The sequence below is a fragment of the Leptonychotes weddellii genome, chromosome 4, assembly GCF_054177405.1.
Source record: "Leptonychotes weddellii isolate Sample4059 chromosome 4, ASM5417740v2, whole genome shotgun sequence".
In the NCBI taxonomy this organism is placed as follows: domain Eukaryota; kingdom Metazoa; phylum Chordata; class Mammalia; order Carnivora; family Phocidae; genus Leptonychotes; species Leptonychotes weddellii.
Genome location: NC_138372.1, coordinates 102,224,105 through 102,246,165, shown reverse-complemented (window position 1 = coordinate 102,246,165; position 22,061 = coordinate 102,224,105). Strand labels below are relative to the sequence as shown.

General features: G+C 37.9%; 1 protein-coding gene across 1 annotated transcript in view; it reads left to right on the top strand.

Moving 5' to 3' along the window:
• The first annotated feature begins 15,572 nt into the window (after positions 1 to 15,572).
• Positions 15,573 to 22,061, top strand: part of TCEA1 (transcription elongation factor A1) — a 46,876-nt gene continuing 40,387 nt past the window's right edge. Inside the window, exon 1 of the mRNA XM_006742158.3 lies at positions 15,573 to 15,815. Within this exon, the coding sequence (XP_006742221.1) occupies positions 15,753 to 15,815 (63 nt within the window). The 5' untranslated portion in view covers positions 15,573 to 15,752. The remainder of the gene's footprint in view (positions 15,816 to 22,061) is intronic.

Below are 22,061 nucleotides of genomic sequence, written 5' to 3'. Positions count from 1 at the left end.
TAGCCTGGTGACGGGTATTAAGGAGGGCACGTTCTGCATGGAGCACTGGGTGTTACACGCAAACAATGAATCATGGAACACTACATCTAAAACTAATGATGTAATGTATGGTGATTAACATAACAATAAAAATTAAAAAACAACAACAACAACAATTAGAAATAGGCAAAAAACACGAAGAGATATTGAAGATGCTACATAGATGGCAAACAAGCACATGAAATATATTCAACATTACTAAGCCATTAAGGAAATGAAAAATTAAAACCACAACGAGATTATCACTATATACCTATTAGAACAGCTAAAATTGGGGTGCCTGGGTGGCTCAGTTGGTTAAGTGACTGCCTTCGGCTCAGGTCATGATCCTGGAGTCCCGGGATTGAGTCCCGCATCGGGCTCCCTGCTCGGCGAGGAGCCTGCTTCTCCCTCTGACCCTACCCCCTCTCATGTGCTCTCTCTCTCTCATTCTCTCTGTCTCAAATAAATAAAATCTTTAAAAAAAAAAAAAGAACAGCTAAAATTAAAAATGGCAATGCCAAATGCCTGTGATGTAGAGAACTCAGATCTCTCATATGTGGCTGGTGGGAATGTAAAATGGCATAGACACCTTGAAAAAGTTTGGTAGTTTCTTTAAAATCTAAATATAACAGCTATCATATGACCCAGTAGTTGTACTCTTGGGCATTTATGCCAGAGAAAGAAAAACTTACATCCACACAAAACCCATACATGATTATTTATAACAATTTTATTCATAATAGCCAAAAAGTAGAAACAAAATTATGGTGCAACAATACCATTGAATACTACTTGGCAATAAAAAGGAATGAATTACTGATGTACACAACAATTTTGCTGGATCTCAATGGCATTATGCTGAGTAAAAATGGCTAATCTCCAAAGTTCACATATGGTCTGATTTTATATAACTTTGTCAAAATGACAAAATTATCTAAACCGAAAACAGATTAGTGGGTGCCAGGGGTTAGAGATGGCTGGGGAGAAGGTAGTAGGTGTGACTATAAAGGGACATCATGAATGAGATCTTTGTGGTGATGGAATACTTCTGTATCTTGATTATGGTGGTAGTTATATGAATTTATACATGTGATAAAATGAGAGGACTATGCACACAAAAGCATCAATTTCTGGGTTTTGATATTGTATTATAATTATGAAAGATGTAACTATCTCTACAATTTCCTTTCAACTGTGAATGTTTCAAAAGAAGTTGTTTTTAAATGTACAATGGGAGGGATGATAGAATTTGAAATATTCTATGGTTCTTCTATTTTCTGAGAGTAGATAAGAAATATTTATTCCCTTTAGATTAGATATTCACAATGTAAAGCTAACTAAAAAAAAAAACAACCCCCCCCCAAAAAAAACCCAAAACAAACGTATGTAACTTCCAAACCAGTGGGGATGGGGATGAAATAAAGAAAGCTCAATTTAAAAGACAAGGTAGGAGGAAACATGTAAAATGTAGAACAAGATATTTCATGGTATGATAGATATAAATCCAAAAATAATAGTAATTACAATTGTGAATGGATAAATTTGCCAGTAAAATGATGGAAGTTATCATATTGGACAAAAGAATCACATGAAGCTACATCGTAGTTACAAGAGATTCTGTTTAATTACAGAAATATTGAAAGTAAAGGGATGGGAAAATATAAGCAAATATTCCCTAAAGTAAGCTGGCTTATCCTATATTAGTATAGTGTAAAGTAAGTTTTAAGGCAATGAACACATGTCCACACAAACATGGATGTTCATAGCATTATTATTCATAATACCCAAAATGTGGAAAGAACCTAGATGTCTGTAACTGATGAATGGGTAAATAAAATGGGCATATCCTTACAATAGAGTAGTATGCAGCAATAAAAAAGAGTGTTATAACACGGATGAATCCTGAAAACATACTGACTGCTAAGTGATAGAAACTAGTACAAATGACTTCATATTGTATGATTTCTTTCATAAGAAAAAACAGAATAGGCAAAGCTGTTTTTAAAAATAGACTTTAATGCAAAGGGTATTATTAGAGATAAAAATGATCACTACATCACGATAAAAAAGGTAATTCTCCAGGAAGATATGCTAATTTTTAACATGTACGTACGCAATATAGTCTCAAAGCAGGTAAAACAAAAATGATGGTGACATCAGTGAAAGAGGTGGGGTAGGGAATTCCAAAGTCCTATGCTTCCACACAAATACCAAAAACAAAACAAAACAAAACAAAACTGGCCCAAACTGTCAGAATCAGCTTTATGGATCTCTGGAAAATAGTCAAAGGTTTCCAATAACCAAGTGAATGCTTAAGAAAAACTTGATTGAAACCCCATACAAAAGTTTTGCGTCATTTTAACTTACTCTTTTTAGTCCCCAACTTCTAGGTCTTGAAGATGGAAGTCCATATTCCCAACGTAGGTTCCAGATATTGGAGAAAGCAAAGCAGATTTTTGTTTCCAAAAAATTGTGGTTGACTCTTAGGTGGCTCCTTGAAGGACTAACACAAAGGCCTCCCGTCCCCCTTTATTTTTCTTTTTTAGAATTTTTTTCTGGCCTAACTCAGAATTCTCAGGTTGGAGAAATAGCTACAAGAAGGTGATTCCTCAAAAAAATATTTAAATGCAAAGGAACCATCCACTGCCACCTGGGGAAAAGAATATAAGTTGGGGCAAAAATAGATACACTGAAAAACCTGGGAAGAAAAGGGTAGGGAATGAGATGCCTTGGGGAATAAAGGCTTTGAAAAGCTTGCACACATTCTGGTAAGTCTAGAAGGCCATGTGCATGTATGGGCAGCGTGCATGCTTAAAAAGACCTGAGAATGCTCTATGCGCTCATCTCTGGCTGATCTTGAAGCCCTTGGCAAGCAAGATATGAAAGTAAAGGCAAAGTTGTAAGCTTCCCAGCTGAATATTATAGGCATGCCCCAACACACATGGAGCCCAGATGCAAACACTGGGAGTTGCTGCTGTCTTGTCTCCAGGCATTGAAGGAAATCTCTGAAATCACTAGGTGGACAGTAAGCCAACAGAGACTTAGGGATCACACATGACAATAAATTTAGTCTTTACTAAAAAGAGCTTAGAAAAGTCACTAAATCAAACACAACAACTAAACAAAAACTATAACCCACAACCAACAACAACTCTGATTTCCAAAGTTACATTATAATATTCAAAATGTTAAGTTTTCAACAAGAAACAAAGCATGCAAAGAAACAAGAAATTCTAGCCCATTCACATATAAAATAAAAGAATATTAACATAAACTGCCTCTGAAGAAGCTGAAATGTTGGAGTCACTAGACAAACACCTTAAGTCAACTGTCTTAAATATGTTCAAAGAACTAAAGTAAATATTGGACAAAGAATTAAAAGAAACCAAGGTGGGTGGGGGGATGGGGTAACTGGGTGATGGACATTAAGGAGGGCACTTGATGTAATGAGCCCTGGGTATTATAGGCAACTGATGAATCATGAAACTCTACCTCTGAAACTAACAATACACTATTTGTTAATTAGTTGAATTTAAATAAAAGAAAAAAATTAAAAAATAAAGAAATCAGGAGAGGGGAGGAGTTAAGATGGCAGAGGAATAGGGGCCCTAAGTTCATCTGGTCCCTGGAATTCAGCTAGTTAGTTATCAAATCATTCTAAACATGTACAAAATAAATCAGAGATCTGAGAAAAGAAATGCTGCAATTCTACAAATAGAAAAGCTATCACTTTTTGGAAGGTAGGAGGTGCAGAGAGAGAGATGTGAATCCGGGGCAATATATTGGAGGATACCATATGGGGAGGAGCCTGCTTAAGGAGGCTACCACGAAGTATTATATACAGTGAAGCCCAAAATCAACTTTTAGAAGTCTACTGTGGTAGGGACCTTCCTGGCTTAAAGGCGTTCAGGTGGCAAAGTGGGGCAGAATCCCAGGTGGGACAGCATGGTCTCAGGATACCCGAGGTCACAAGAAGAATGGGGGTGCCTGAGTGCAGCAGAGTTCCCAGGCATTGGAGCAGGGAAGCCGGCTGAAAATAGTCTAGGCACCAGTTTTCTTTTCAATGTTGCCATAAATTGCGAACCACTGCACAGTTGGTGACCGCTCTCTGGGCAGGGGCCCAGCAAAAGGTAGAAGAGTGGTGAGACCAACTTCCTCCCCCAGGAGGAGGGCGAGAGTTCACACCACAGGAGTCTGTAAAATTTGGAGCCTGGAAACTGGGTTGCATGCCAGAGATAAAAATGCTTGGTCACAGGCTGGGTGAACAGAGAGTTTGGATGCAAATCAGGGAGACAAGAGTGATTGACTGCTTTTCTGTAAGGGCTCACTGAAGAGTGGGGGGCACAAACTTTCAGCTCTGGGGCTAGACATGGGGCACTTCCATTTTCATCCCTCCCATTGGTGCTAAAAAACCTCAGGGAGCAAAACAGCGCCACATAGTGGAATCCTGAGCCATTTACACTGACCTCTGGCAAGGGGAGTGCAATTCCCCAGGGCAAAGACACCTGAGAATCAGCACAACAGGCCCCTCCCCAAGAAGACCAGCAGGAACATCTGGCTAATACCAACTTTACTGATCACACAAAACTGCAAAACTCCAGGGCTAGGGGAAAACAGAAAATAGCATTCATGTTTTTTTGTTTGTTTTTTGTTTTAGCATTCATTTTTTTAAATTATTCTTTAGTCTTTAAGTTTTATTTTTTTTCAGCTATCACTTTTTTCAAATCTTTTTTAATTCTTTTTAAATTTTTATATAGTGTTACATATATGTGTACTTTATATATGTATATTTTATAATATAAATACATATATTTTATGCATTATAAAATTATTATGTTTATATGTATTATAAAATACAGGTATTTATAAATTATATTCTACAAATATATATAAATATAAATACATATAAATATATAAAATATATTTTATAGATGTATTTTGTAGTATATATATTAGTTTTTATTTCCATTCATTGTATTTTATTGTATTTTTGTATATACATGTTTTTATTTCTTCCCTCTTTTGAGATCTAGTCTCTTTAACAAACAGACCAAAATATACCAAGGATCTAGTTTATTGTTTCGTTCTGTTTTACTTCTTGTTTGATTTTTTCTTATTTTGTTTTGTTTCTCTTTTCTTCTGTTTTTTTTTTTCTGGTGCTGTTATTTTTGTCTTTTCTTTCAATTTCTTCTATTCTTTTCTGGGCATAATGACAAGACAGAGAAACTCACCCTAAAAGAAAGAACAGGAAGAAGTACTCCCTGCCAGGGATTTAATCAATATGGATATAAGTAAGATATTAGAACTAGAATTCAAAACAACGATTATAAAGATACTAGCTGGGCTTGAAAAAAAAGCATAGAAGACACTAGAGAAACCTTTATTGTAGAAATAAAAGAACTAAAATCTAATCAGGCGGAAGTTAAAAAATGCCATTACTGAGATGCAAAAAGAAATGGAGGCTCTAACAGCTAGGATTAATGAGGCAGAAGAGAGAGTCAGTGATATAGAAGACAAAATGATGGCGAATAAGGAAGGTGAGAAAAAGAGAGAAAAACAACTACTGGATCATGAAGGGAGACTTCAAAATCAGTGATATCATAAAGCAAAATAAAATTTGAGTAATAGGGGTCCCAGAAGGTGAACAGAGAGAGAGGGGCAGAAGGTTTATTTGAACAAATTATAGCTGAGAACTTCTCTAATCTGGGGAAGGAAACAGGCATTCAAGTCCAGGAGGCTCCGAGAATCCCCCTCAAAATCAATAAAAATAGGTCAATGCCTCAATATATAATAGTGAAGCTTGCAAATTTCAGAGATAAAGAGAAAATCTGAAAGCAGCTCAGGACAAGAGGTCCTTAAACTACAAGGATAGAAACATAAGGTTGGCAGCAGACTTGTCCACAGAGACCTGGCAGGCCAGAAAGGACTGGCAGGATATAGTCAACATGCTAAATGGGAAAAATATGGAGCCAAGAATACTTTATCCAGCAAGGCTGTCATTCAGAATAGAAGAAGAGATAAAGACTTTTCAGGACAAACAAAAGCTAAAGGAACTCATGAACACTAAACCAGCCCTGCAAGAAATATTAAAGGAGATCCTTTGAGGGAAGAGACAGCCCCAACGTAACAAAGATCAGAAAGTAACAGAGACAATCTACAGGAACAGTGACTTTTTAAAAAAGATTTTATGTGTTTGAGAGAGAGTGAGGGAGAACGAGATAGCACAAGCAGGGGGAGGGGCAGAGGGAGAAGCAGGCTTCCCGCTGAGCAGGGAGCCTGATGTGGGGCTCAATCCCAGGACCCCAGAATCATGACCTGAGCCAAAGGCAGACGCTTAACCAACTGAGCCACCCAGCAGCCCCAGGAACAGTGACTTTACAGGTAGTACAATGGCATTAAATTCATATCTTTCAATAATTACTCTGAATGTCAATGGACTAAATGCCCCAATCAAAAGACACAGGGTGTATCAGATTGGATAAAAAAAAAAAAAAAACAAGACCCATTGATATACTGCTTACAAGAGACTCATTTTAGATTGAAAGACACCTCCAGATTGAAAGCGAAGGGGTGGAGAACCATTTATCATGCTAATGGATATCAGTAGAAAGCTGGGGTAGCAATCCTTCTCTCAGACAAACTAGATTTTAAACCAAAGACTAATAAGAGATGAAGAAGGACACTATACCACAATAAAGTGGTCTATCTGACAAGAAGATCTAACAATTGTAAATATTTATGCCCCTAACTTGGGAGCAGCCAATTATATAAACCAATAAATAACAAAAATAAAGAAACACATTGATAATAGTACAATAATAGGGGAATTTAACACCCCACTCACAACAATGGACATCATCTAAGCAGAAGGTCAATAAGGAAACAAGAGGTTTAAAGGACACACTGGACCAGATGGACTTAACAGATTTATTCAGAGCATTTCATCCTACAGCAGTAGAGTACACATTCTTCTCGAGTGCACACAGAACATTCTCCAGAATAGATCACATACTGGGTTACAAATCAGGTCTCAACTGGTACAAAAAGACTGAGATTATACCATGTATATTTTCAGACCATGATGCTTTAAAACTTGAACTCAATCACAAGAGAAAATTTGGAAGGAACACAAATACATGGAGGTTAAAGAGCATCCCACTAAAGAATGAATGGGTCAACCAGGAAATTAAAGAAGAATTTAAAAAATACATGAAAGCAAAAGAAAATGAAAACAATAGTTCAGAACCTCAGGGATGTGGCAATGGCAGTTCTAAGAGGGACGTACATAGCAATACAGGCCTTTCTTAAGAAACAAAGGTCTCATACACAACTTAAACTTACACCTAAAGGAGCTGGAAAAAGAATAGTAAATAAAGCCTAAATCCAGCAGGAGAAGAAAAATAAAGACAGAGTTTAGAGCAGAAATCAATGATATAGAAATCAGAAAAACAGGAGAAGAGATCAACAAAACTAGGAACCGGTTCTTTGAAAGAATAAGATCAATAAACCCCTAGCCAGACATATCAAAGAGAGAGAGAGAGAGAGAAAGGACCCAAATGAATATAATCCTGAATGAAAGAGGAGAGATCACAACCAACACTGAAGAAATACAAATAATTATAAGAGAATATTATGAGCAATTATATGCCAACAAATTAGGCATATAATCTTTCTGGAAGAAATGGATAAATTCCTAGAAACAACTAACTACCAAAACTCACACAGGAAGAAATAGAAAACCTGAACAGACCCATAACCAGCAAAGAAATTGAAGCAGTAATCAAAAATCACCCAACAGGGGCACCTGGGTGGCTCAGTTGGTTAGGTGTCTGTCTTTGGCTCAAATCATGATCTCAGGGTCCTGGGATCAGGCCCCACATCAGGCTCCCTGCTCAGCGGGGTATCTGCTTCTCCCTCTCCCTCTGCTTTCACCCTGCTCATGCTCTCTCTGTCTCTCTCTCTCTGTCAAATAAATAAATAAATAAAATCTTTAAAAAATTTTTCCCAAAAAACAAGAGTCCAGAGCCAGATGGCCTCCCAGTAGAATTCTACCAAACATTTAAAGAAGAATTAATACCTATTCTTCTGAAACTGTTTTTAAAAATAGAAATGGAAAGAAAACTTCCAAAATCATTCTATGAGGCCAGCATAACCTTGATCCCCAAACCAGACAAATATCCCACCAAAATGGAGAATTACAGACTGATATCCCTGATGAACATGGATGCAAAAATTCTCACCAAGATACTATTAGGATCCAACAGTACATTGAAAGGATTATTCACCATGATCAAGTGGGATTTATTCCTGGGCTGTACGTGTGGTTCAATATCCACAAATCAATTGATGTGATATACCAGATTAATAAAAGAAAGGAGAAGAACCATATGATCCTCTCAATAGATGCAGAAAAAAAAATTTGACAAAGTACAGCATCCTTTCTTGATAAAAACTCTGCAGTATAGGGCTAGAAGAAACATACCTCTATATCATAAAAGCCATATATGAAAAAGCCACAGTGAATATCATCCTCAAAGGTGAAAAACTGAGAGTCTATCCTCTAAGGTCAGGAATACAACAGGGATGTCCACTCTCACCACTGTTGTTCAACAGAGTACTGGAAGTCTTGGCCTCAGCAATCAGACAACAAAAAGAAATAAAAGGCATCCGAATTGGCACTCTTTAAAGATGACATGATACTCTATGTAGAACGCCCAAAAGACTCCACCCCCAAATTGGTAGGACTCATACAGGAATTCAGCAAAGTGGCAGGATATAAAATCAATGCACAGAAGTCAGTTGCATTTCTATACACTAACAATAAGGCAGAAGAAAGAGAAATCAGGGAATTGATCCCATTTATAATTGCACCAAAAACCATAAGATACCTAGGAATAAACCTAACCAAAGACATAAAGCATCTGTACTCTGAGAAGTACAGTATACTTATGAAAAGAATTGAAGAAGACACAAAGAAATGGAAAAACACTCCATGTTCATGGATTGGAAGAACAAATATTGTTAAAATGTCTATGCTACCCAAAGTAATCTTCACATTCAATGCAATCCCTATCAAAATGCCATCAGCATTTTTCACAGAGGTGGAACAAACAATCCTAAAATCTGTATGGAACCACAAAAGACACCAAATAGCAAAAGTAAAGTTGAAAAAGAAAACAAAACTGGAGGCATCACCATTCTGGACTTCCAGCTGGATTACAGAGCTTTAATCATCAAGACAGTATGGTACTGGCAGAAAAACAGACACACAGATCAATGGAACAGAATAGAGAGCCCAGAAATGGACCCTCAACTCTACGGTCAACTAATCTTCGACAAAGCAGGGAAGAATGTCCAACAGAAAAAAGACAGTCTCTTCAACAAATGGTGTTGGGAGAATTGGACAGCCACATGCAGAAGAATGAAACTGGACCAATTTCTTACACCATATACAAAAATAAACTCAAAATGAATGAAAGACCTAAATGTGAGATAGAAATCCATCAAAATCCTTGAGTAGAACACAGGCAACAGCCTCTTTGACCTCAGCCACAGCAACTTCTTACTAGACACATCTCCAAAGACTAAGGAAACAAAAGCAAACATGAACTATTAGGACTTCATCAGAACAAAAAGTTTTTCCACAGCAAAGGAAATAGTCAACAAAACTAAAAGGTAACCTAAAGAATGGGAGGAGATATTTGCAAATGTCTTATCAAATAAAGGGCTGGTATCCAAAATCTTTAAAGAACTTATCAAACTCAACACCCAAAAAACAAAAAAATCTAGTCAAGAAATGGGCAGAAGACATGAACAGACATTTGTCCAAGAAAGACATCCAAATGGCCAACAGCTACATGAAAAAAATGCTCAACATCACTCATCATCAAGGAAATACAAATCAAAACCACAATGAGATACCACCTCACACCAGTCAGCATGGCTAAAATTAACAACTCAGGAAACAACAGAGTTGGCGAGGATGTGGGGGAAGGGGAACCCTCTTACACTGTTGGTGAGAATGCAAACTGGTGCAGCCACTCTGGAAAACAGTGTGGAGGTTCCTCAAAAAGTTAAAAATGGAGCTACCGTATGACCCAGCAATTGCACTACTAGATATTTATCCAAAAGATACAAACATAGTGATTCGAAGGGACACATGCACCCCAATGTTTAGAGCAGCAATGTCCACAATAGCCAAACTGTGGAAAGAGCCCAGATGTCCCTTGACAGATGAATGGATAAAGAAGATGTGTTATGGGTACCTGGGTGGCTCAGTTGGTTGAGCAACTGCCTTCGGTGCAGGTCATGATCCTGGAGTCCTGGGATCGAGTCCTGCATCAGGCTCCCTGCTCAGTGGGGAGTCTGCTTCTCCCTCTGACCCTCCCCCCTCTTGTGCTCTCTCTCTCTCTTTCTCTCTCTCAAATAAATAAATAAAAATCTTTAAAAAAAAAAAAAGAAGATTTGTTATATATATACAATGGAATATTACTCAACCATCCAAAAGAATGAAATCTTGCCATTTTTAAAGATGTGGATGGAACTAGAGGGTATTATGCTAAGTGAAATAAGTCAGTCAAAGAAAGAGAGATATAAGATTTCACTCATATGTGGAATTTGAGAAATAAAACAGGTGGACATAGGGGAAAGGAAGGAAAAATGAACTAATATGAAAACAGAGAGGGAGACAGACCACAAGAGACTCTTAACTATAGAAAAGAAACAGGGTTGCTGGAGGGGAGGTAGGTGGGGGGATGGGATAACTGGGTGATACACATTAAGGAGGGCACTTGATGGAATGAGCACTGGGTGTTATATGCAACTGATGAATCACTAAACTCTATCTTTGAAACTAATAATACACTATATGTTAATTAAATTAAATTTAAATAAAAAATTTAAAAAAAGAAACCAGGAGAACAATATCTCAATATGAATAGAGAGTGTCAACAATAAAGAGATAAAAATTATAAAAAGTTACCAAATAGATATCTGGAGCTGAAAGAACAATAATTGAAATGAAAATTCACTAGAGGGAATCTACAGCAAATTGGAGCGGTCAGAAGAATCGGTAGACTTGAATTTAGGACAATTGAAATTAGCCAGTCTGAGGAGCAGAAAAAAGAATGAAAAAAAAGAAACAGAGCCTAAGTAATTTGTGGAAAACCGTAAGTGTACCAACATACACATGATGGGAGTCCTAGAAGGAGAAAAGAGAGTCAGAAAGAATCCATGAAGGAATGAATGGCAACTTCCTCCACCCCTGACACCCACCAAATTTAATGGAAGTTATGAATCTGCACATCCAAGAAGCTTATTGAACTCCAAGTAGAATAAACTCAAAACATATACACACTCAGCCAACTGAAATCAAACTGTCAAAAGACAGAATTTTGAACACATCAAGAATGAAGCAACTCATCATGTCCAAGTTTCCTCAATAAGATTAACAGCCAATTTCTCAGCATAAATTATGGAGGCTAGAAAGCAGTAGGATGTTATATTTAAAGTGTTGAAAGAAAAAAATTTCAATGAACAATTCTATCTAGCAAAACCATTCTTCAAAAATGGAGAAATAAAAACATTCACATAAACAAAAGGTAAGGGAGTTCAATGCCAGTATACTTGCCATTAAAGAAATCCTAAAGGAAGTCCTTCAGGCTGAAATGACATTAGACAGTAACTTGAAGCCATATGAAGAAATAAAGGAATAAAGAAATAAAGATACTTACTTGGGTTAATATAAATGCCCGTATTATTGTATTTTTGGCTTGTGACTTCTTTCTTTTCTACCTCATGTAAAAGACATGCATAAAATATTAATTATAAGTCCATGTTACTGGGCATGAATTTTGTAAAGATTTAATTTGTGACAACAACTCCATAAAGGGGGAAGGACAGAGTTGTATAGTAGCAAAGCATTTGTATACTACTGAAGCTGAATTGGGGTTATTAAAACGAGAATGCTATAATTTTAAAATGTTAATTGTACTTTCAGAGATTATGAACTTGGGCAGATCCTGGCCAGGCTGAGGATATCGGATCTCATTGTCCTCTTAGCCCTTTGACCCTTCCCTGAAGCAGAAAAGGAAGTGAGAATGGAGTAAAAATGGTATACTGGAAGAAATCAATCACAGAAGAAGGCTGGAATGGAGAAACTGAGGAACAAAAAAAGTATAAGATATAGGAAAAAAGTAGCAAAATGGCAGAAGTATGTTCTTAACTAATAATTATCTTAAAAGGATTAAATTATTCAATTTATGAATAATTGAATTTAATAATAATTTAACAATAATTTAAATAAAACATTTTTAAATAAGAAATCAGGAGAACAATATCTCAATATCAATAGAGATTATCAACAATAAAGAGATAACAATTATAAAAAGTTACCAAAATAGATATCTGGAGCTGAAAGAACAGTAACTGAAATGAAAATTCACTGTAGTTGAATTACTCCATTCTCACTTCCTTCTTTGCATATTTTAAGTTATTTTCTTAGTGGTTACTCTGGGGATTACAATTAACTTTATCAACCCATTTTATTGAGGGGCTTCGGGTAAGGGTTGAAGGATTACACTCCATGACCAAATGAGACTTATGTCAGGAATTCAAGAATGGTTCACCATAAGTAAATCACACAATGTAATCCACTGTGTTAATGCAATGAGGGAACACTTTGATGTGATCGTGTCAATTGACACAAAAAAACCTTTGACAAAATTTAATAACTATTCAAGATAGAAATGCTCAACAAACTAGGACTAAGGAAACTTCCTCAACATGATAAAAACCACCTATGAAAACCCCACAGCTAACATCATACTCAATGTTGAAAGACTGAAAGCTTTCCTTCTAAGATCAGGAACAAGAGAATGATTTCTGCTTTCACTATTCTATTCAACATTGTATTGGAAGTTTTGTCAGAGGAACTAAGTGAGAAAAAGAAGTAGGGGTACCTGGCTGGATCAGTCAGTAGAGCATGCAACTCTTGATTTTAGGGTCATGAGTTCAAGCCCCATGTTGGGGATGGAGCTTACAAAAAAAAAAAAAAGAAAGAAAGAAAAAGAAATTTAAAAAAGCATGAAAATTGGAAAGGAAGAAGTAAATGTCTTTCCCAGATGAAGTAATTTTATTATGTAGAAAATCCTAAAGAATTAAAAAAAAATTAGAGCTAATAAACCCAGCCAATTTGCAGGATACAAAATCAACGTACAAAAATATATTGTATTTATAAACACTAGCAATGAACAATTTGAAAAGGAAATTCAGAAAACAATTCCATTTTCAGTAGCATTCAAAAGAATAAAATATCTAGGAATAAATTTAACCAAGGTAAAAGATTTGTACACTAAAATCTACAAAATATTGTGAAAGGCACTTAAAGTAGATCTAATTTAGGAAAGACATTCCATTTTTTAAAAGATTTTTAAAATTTTTTTTATTTTTAAGTAATCTCTACACCCATCATGGGGCCTAACTCTGGGGGCTGCCCCTGTGGCTCGGTCTAAGTCACAAACCTAAGCCTGCACTAAAGGGAAACACCTGTCAGGGAAACCTAACACACACCAATCACAATTCTCCAACTCAGCTTTAGCTAGCCTACTTTACCCTAGAAAACAGGACCTGCTATGTTTATAAGGAAATTCCCTGCCTCCTAGCCAATCGTGCCTTGTTCCCTCTTTGTCTCTTCATTGCTCTATAAATCTCGCTCTTGCCCCAAATCCCTCATGATTGGTGCTCCACTGCTTGTGAGTTATTGTACTCCCCCAATCCAGAATTGTTTTCACTAGGATAAAGGATATCAAACTCGTTACTAAATTGTTTTAGTTTTGTCATTGGATAACATGCATATTTAACACAGTAAAACAAACAAACAGGGGCGCCTGGGTGGCTCAGCGGATTAAGTGACTGACTCTTGATATTGGGTCAGGTTATGATCTCAGGGTCCTGAGATAGAACCCCACATTGGGTTCCAAGCTGAGTATGGAGCCTGCTTAAGATTCTCTCTCTCTCTGCCTCTCCCCTGCTTGCGCACTCTCTCTTTAAAACAAGCAAAACAAACTGATTCTTTGGGGGAAGAGAACAAAAATCACAATTATTAGAGTAAATGTACACATCCATAATCATAAAGGAAGATTTTTACACACTCATTAATAGAACGCAACAAAGTGAGATACAAGTGTTTGAACAATAAAATTAATTTGTGGCTAATGAGCCTATATGGAACCTCCTATCTGCTATTACAGAGTACAAATTATTTATTTTATTTTTTTTAAGATTTATTCATTTGAGAGAGAGAACAAGCGTGCGGGGGGGGGGGGGTTTGACAGAGGGAGAGGGAGAGAGAGAATCCCAAGCAGACTTCCCACCCAACCCAGAGTCATGAGGGACTCCAACCCGGGACCCCTGAGATCATGACCTCGGCGGAAACCAAGAGTCAGAAGCTCAGCCGACTGACACACTCAGGCGCCCCTAGAATACAAGTTCTTTTTCAGTACACTAGTATATTTATAAAAATTGACAAAACAGATCTCAACAACTACCTTAGAATCAGTTACTTCCCAATCATACAGTCTCACTATAAGTTGGGAATCAATAATAAAAAGATAATTTAAAAATGAAACAAAATACATGAAATAAAGAGAAGGGGAAAAGGACAAAATTCCTCTTCCTCCCAAATAACTGACTAAAAGTAGGAAAAATTTGTCATCTTAGTACAGAAAAAACATTATTAGGTGGTGAATTTTGATTAATGATAGCTAAATATGGTGTGGGGATATGTTCGCAAATAGCATGGGATATGTCTGCAAACAGCATGAGTTGGTAGTAAAATGTGTAATTGGGCAAAGACCTATTGAAGGAGACTATACCCTCCAGTATTAATAATACAGCTATTTCAATTTTCTACTTTGGCTTAGACACAACCCTTAAATTAAAGATGTCAACTTCCTCACTGGTCTTCAGAAGCAGTTGAGGTGCTTATTTCTTTGTTGAGAACGTTTCTCTCAACTATTACTCAACTGTATTCAAATACTGTGTTCGACATTCTGAGTCAGGAAACAAACCAGATTGAGTCTTGGTTCTCGAGGAGCTTACAAACGATTTGACTTTTAAAAAAGGCACGCTTAAAGCCATCAAATCCATATTATATGCACTATTTAAGGGGGAGTGGGGTGGTGCTGGTTTTCACGGTAGCCGCCTCCCACGGAAAAAAGTCTCGGGTTTTGACTGCCTTTAAAAACCGCCAATGTTTCACTCTCCAAACACCCCTCGGTTCAGAGCTCAGTGGGTCTCTGCGGATGTAAAACTCACCCTGGGCAGAGACTGGGCCGGAGGCGCACGCGCGGCAAAACTCGGCCCCGCCTCCTACAGACTTACAACCGCCTGGCGGGAAGCCCGGCCGCCCAGTGTGCGTGTCAACTCATTGACAGCGCCTCGGTCGACGCCCGTCTGGCGGGCGCCTTGGCGCGCGGTTTCCCAGCGATCCGCTGTCGATTGGCAGTGCCTGCACGGTGCGCGCGAAGCTCGATTGGCGCTGCCTGTGGGGGCGGAGTCGCTGTCGCAGCCGCCGCCGCCGCTGCGGGCTTGGTTGTGAGGAAGGGCCTAGGCCCGGGCCTGCTGTGGTGGGCTAGTCCAGCCCTTGGCTCTCGTCCTGCCGTCGCCTCAGCTCCAGCTTCGCCCACTTCCCGACCCAAACGGGCTGGGCGCGGGGAAGACCTGCGGGAGCCATGGAGGACGAGGTGGTCCGCATTGCCAAGAAGATGGACAAGATGGTGCAGAAGAAGAACGCGGTGAGCGCGGCGGGCGACGCGGGCCGGGAGGGAGGCTGGGCGACCGGCCGGGGCCGTACGCGGCTGGCTTCGGGCCGGGCCCTCGCGGGCTCCCGGCCCGCCCACGCCAGTCCTCCCTGCGCGGGAAGCCGGCGTGGACCGTGTCCGCGTCCTGGGGAAGGCGTCCGGGAGGAGGTAGCGCGGCCCCACGGCCGCCGGCGTCAGTACCCGTTCTTGGTACTCCAAGTCTCTCGTTAGTACAGCGTAGTAAACCTGATCGGGGCATTCTCTTTATTTTAAACTTGAGGAATAGATTTACTCGCTAATTACCTCTTCAGTTTAGCTTAAGAATTGAAGAGTGTAGAAAGCCCTTCACAGTTTGAAAGAATTCGTTCTTTTCTGTGATCGCTGGCTAACAACTAGAAATAACATCACATAGAGGTTTGTGATATGTTTTAGACATCAAACTGGTAAGTTAAAATTTTTGGATTTTTTTTTGAAGAATGCTAAACATTCACTTGATCTCGTCTACGCTACAGGTTTGTTTAGCAATTAAAAAGGTAGAGTATGCTACTGTACTTGGCAAGTCGCTAAACGTTTTTTAAAAAGTGGATATTGTCAGGTGGTAGTATGTAAAGAGCTATGATTAAAACGCACACACTAGGTGTGCTGGTAGACGCATTTGACCAGATGTCATTGCTGGGTACTCTTAAGTGGTTTACAGTTAATACCAGTGGCATTATCTTGTTACTGATAAAGTGTTTATATAAACATGTTTTCTTTGTGGTTTGTATGAAGTCTTCCAATTTCTGCATTTTTGTCCACCAGTGTGTGCTACTTTCAGTCCTCTGATTCAGAGTCAACTGTTTTCAGCTTCAGCTCCATGATTTTCTTCACCTGAATTTGTTCCACCCTGCTCAGTACATTTTCAGTATCAGTGTACCTGAAATAACTTATTCATATCTATGAAATAAATTCCGTGTCAAACTAATGTGAAGGAGAAAAGGGATGTTCTGATTTGTACAGCACTTTAGAGTTAAAAAGCATCTGTGTAAAATTCCTTTGAGACTCAACACAGCTATTGTGTACCTATTTTGCAGAGTAAGAAGCTGAGAGAGATTAAGTAGTTCACCCACTTAAATTAAGTACTGAGCAATTTGGATTAAGCCAGGACCCAGGTTTTCTACTGGACAGCATTCTAGAGCAGAAAATAGTGTTAAAACAGTGAATTATTAAGACTTCGTACATAGTCTGTTCCTCTTTTCTTTAACAGGTGCGTTGCCTAGCCTGTAATTTCATACCCTGTTAACCCGTATTTGCAATTTTGGCCTTTTAAAGTATTTCCTGTTTGTTTTCTGGTCCAGACATTACCTTTGCCATTTATTTTTCTCATTGATACAGCCCAGTGCAAGTGATGAGATCTGATTATTTGATAGGCTGAACATTTCTGTTATTTTGTTTAAACTGGAAAGTTTTTTTCTTTACCTGGAGACATCCCTAGATTCGCACAGTAGATGCTCTGAGGGAAAAAGGCCTTTTGTTGGGTAATTTTTTTTCTCTAACTCAGGCTATAACGTGTATCCATTAATCATGTAATACATGAGCGGCTTGTTTCCTTTCCTTGTAATAGGTGTTTCCTAAAAATGAGTAATTCCTTAGTGGATAAAGATGGAGAAGACCAGTTTGTATTTACCTGTAGTTCTCAAGGTATAAAGGAATAATGATGAGTCTGGGGGAGAATGAGTATAAACTCCATAGATACTCCTCAAATCTCATTTTTCTGATAGTTCAAAACTTGACCAATATGGAAACTTGCTCCTCAAAAAGAAAGATAAAATTGACTGGCTCTTTTATGTTTTTTCCTTCTCCCTTTTCCTGTATATCTTTCAGAAATTCAAATTGGCAAATGAAATAAAGAGAAAGGGAAGTGGTCTGAATGACTCTCCCTCTTTGCCCTCCAAAGCACATCAACCCACAGATAGCTTTTTAAGAGGTCAGTAATTTCACAGAAGTTGTTCTGGGGGTTGTAGGATTATGGTAGATTTGTTTCTCCCTCTCTCTCTCTCTCTCTCTCTCTCTGTGTGTGCGTGTGTGTGGTTTCCAGATTTTCTCTGTGAGCTTTTTAAAATACTATTTTTATACTATGAAAAAGTAAACTTTACTTGAAAAATAGTAGTTTTCCTCTTAAATTGGCAAGTTTAAGTGTTGTTATTGGATATTTAGTTTAGTAAAGCATAGGTGTCACATTTAAGTAATAATAATAACAGCTACCATTTATTGAACTATTACTCTGAGCCAGGCATTCGGCTAAGTACTTATCCCTGGGACAGTTTTGCATGATAAGTAATATCCCCATTCTAAAATAAGGAAACTATTTGGAAGGTTAAGTGAATTGTCCTAAGCCAAATAGCTAGAAAGTAGGCAGATGAAGACATGAATCTAAATGTTTTACTCATAGTCTGTACTACTCTCTTAAGGTGCAACATCTCTCTAAAAGACCCCTTTTTTGAACCTTGTGTGGGTACAGTTAGGTGAATATAAAACCAAGAAGTAAGGGTATTTGCTGTTCTGGGGGAGGCAGGTTTCCCTAATATCCAGTCAATATCCTGACCCTAGTACTATCCAAAATGCTGCGCCATGTGTGTACTTGATCTTAAACAATATTAGCAGTTTTACAAGTGTATACTTTGAGGCCTTGGTGAACCACATAAGTTAGTTCCAAATTTTCAGGTATTAGCTGTTTTTTATGTCATTTTAACTTTCTTTTTTTAAATGTCATTTTGACTTGATGTCAATAAGCAAGTCTGACTCCTAATCTGAGTTTAAATCTTGGCTCTTCTGAACTTTAGCGTTGTGATCTTAGGCAAGATCCTTAACATCTCTAAAACCATTTTAGGTGGTTTTTTTTTTTTTTTTGGTGGTAAATTGGAGGTAATATAGTAAAAATTAGATGAATTAAAAATCTTGGCAGTCCCTAAGATATGGTAAGGGCTAAAAAACCTGTGTATTCTTTTTTTGTTTTTTAAAGATTTTATTTATTTATTCATGAGAGAGAGAGAGAGAGAGGCAGAGGGAGAAGCAGGCTCCCCGCTGAGCTGGGAACCCTACGTGGGACTCGATCCCAGCACCCTGGGATCATGACCTGAGCCAAAGGCAGACGCTTAACCATCTGAGCCACCCAGGTGCCCTGTGTATTCTTTTTGTAAAGGATTTATTACATGACTCTAGAAGAAGGAGTGAGGTAACTTAGAATTTTCAAATTCATAGATTTTGTCAGTGGTGGTGAGCTTTGTTTAGTATTTCTTCATTGAAGGCTCAGGGCTGAATAGAATTAAATTGTTGGGAGAGAAATTGAAATTAGATGTTAGAATATCCTAGGAACTGCGATACTTGGAATGTGTAAATTTCTAAGTTTTATACCTGGGTTGAAGAAAAAAACTTTGGTTTTCATATCAGGGTTAGATTAATTAATATAAATTGAAATTTAGAATGACTACACAATTTTTTATAGCAGCCTTATTGAAATACACAATACAGTTCTCCCTTTTAACGTGTACAATTCATTCACAGATTTGTACAGCTGTCACCACACTATCTAATTTAAGAGCACTTTCATCACTCCAAAGAAGCCACCTGTGCCCATTAAGTAGTCATCATATATCTCCCCCCGCCCCCAATATGTTTTCTGTCTCTATGGATTTGCTATTCTGGACATTTCATATAAATGGAATTACACAACATGTGTTTGTATAAATGGAATCATACAATATGTGTTCTTTTGTGATGGGCCTCTCACTTAGTGTTTTCAGGATTCATCTATATTACAGCAGGTATCAGTACTTCATTCCTTTGTATTGCTGAATAGCACTACTGTACTGGTGGATATACTGCATTTTGTTTTTTCATCATTTGATGCACATTTTTGGCTGTTTCCACTTTTTGGTTATTAATAATGAATATTATTAATTTATTAATTTATTAATAATGAATATTATTAATAAAGAATATTCTTGTGCAGGTGTTTGTGTGGACATATTTTTTTTTCTCTCTTGGGTATATACCTAGGAGTAGAATTGCTAGGTCATATGATAGCTGTGTTTAACTTTTTGAGGAATTGCCAAACTGTTTTCCAAAGTTGCTGCACCATTTTACATTCTTACCAGCAGTGGATGAGGGTTCCAATTTTACCACGTCTTCATCAACACTTGTTATTTTGTCTTTTTTGATTATAGCCATCACAGTGGATGTGAAGAGGTATCTCATTGTGATTTTGATTTGCATTTCTCTGATGACTGATGATGGTGAACATTTTTCATTGTTTGCTGGCTATTTCTTTATTTTTGGAGAAATGTTCAGATCCTTTGCCCATTTTTTAACTGAGTATTTGTATTATTGAATTGTAAGAATTCTTTACATTCTGAATACTAGACTCTTATCAGAGACAGGATTTGTATATATTGTCTCCCATTCTCTGGGTTATCTTTTTACTCTCTTGATCGTGTCTTTTGAAGTTCAAAACCTTTCATTTTTTATGAGGTCAAATTTATGTATTTTTCCTCTCATTGCTTGTGCATTTGGTTGAGAATAACTACAAATTTGAGATGACATAGTAAAATTATAATTCCTAGTATATTGTGATGTTGCTGAGCCATAATGTAAATATTTACAGTGTTTCCTTTTTTTTTTTTTTAAGATTTTATTCATTTATTTGACAGAGAGCATGGGCACAAACAGAGGGAGGGGGAGGGAGAGGGAGAAGCTGGCTCCCCACTGAGCAGAGAGCCCAACATGGGGCTTGATCCCAGGACTCTGAGCCAAAGGCAGACGCTTAACCAACTGAGCCACCGAGGCGTCCCTGGAGCTTTTATTTTAAAAACACATCCATACAGGGCGCCTGGGTGGCTCAGTCGTTAAGCGTCTGCCTTCAGCTCAGGTCATGATCCCAGGGTCCTGGGATCGAGTCCCACATCGGGCTCCCTGCTCGGCGGGAAGCCTGCTTCTCCCTCTCCCACTCCCCCTGCTTGTGTTCCTGCTCTCGCTGTCTCTTTCTCTGTCAAGTAAATAAATAAAAAAATATTAAATAAAAAAATAAAAACACATCCATACAAAAAAAAAAATACACAGGTACCCCTCCTTTTTTTTAAAGATTTCATTTATTTGAGAGAGAGAGACAGCAGAAGAGGGAGGGTCAGAGGGAGAAGCCAACTCCCCGCTGAGTGGGGAGCCTAATCTAGGATTCGATCCTGGGACCTTGGGATCATGACCTGAGCCAAAGGCAGTCGCTTAACCGACTGAGCCACACAGGTGCCCCAGTGTTTCCTTTTTTTTAAATAGCACCTTAATTTTTTAAACCTTGGGATCTCATAATTCTAAGAGGTGTTTGAGTTGATTGAGCTTAAATAATACTTAAAATGCTGGCTTATGGCTCTTTGAGAATATTGTTATGATGGAAGTAGATAAATTTTTTTATTTCTTTGTACCCCTTATCAACCATCTTCTATGTGTCAGGCACTCTATTTCAACACCTCTTAGTGTTATATTACTCCATTTGACCATTTTAACTGTTTTAGGTCAGTGTATTGTGCTCTCCTACATATAAAGAAGCTGAAGTTTGAAAAGGACAAATAACATTCCTAGGATCTTATAATTAGGAAATGGCAGTGCATGGATTTGAATTTAGATCTGTTATATATATAGCCCATGTTCTTCATTGTATATTCTGTGTTGCTTCCTCCTCCTTACATCTCCTTGAGGAGAACGATGTTTGTATCCTATACAAGCTCGTATATGCTGGGTGCTCAATACAAATTTGAATACCATATTTTGTAAAAGTACTTGTTTCTGATGACAGTACCAGCCATGTAATAAAGTCATGTGATAGCTGTTATTTATTATTCAGCCAGTAATGTGAACTAAATTTGACTCTGGAAGATAAGGTAGAATCTTTCTTTCTCTTGCATCATTATCTGTAGGAGATGCTGCAATCTAATAGACCTGACCTTTAGAGGCAGGTGATGATTGGGGAAGGATGGAATATAGTTTCTTGTTTGGCAGTGCTGTTCACCCCAGTTCACTGATTAGAACTGCTACCAGTGGACCTATGAAATGGAGAGAACAAGTGGTGTGAGGGTCAGGAGATTATAGTTCTTGTCCTTTTATATTACTTATCAGTTGGCCAAGTCACTTTCCTTTTCTGAGTTTGTTTCTTTGTATAATTGAGGGTTTGAAGTAGATGTTCAAAGATTTATGTTTATTTTTAAATTCCCT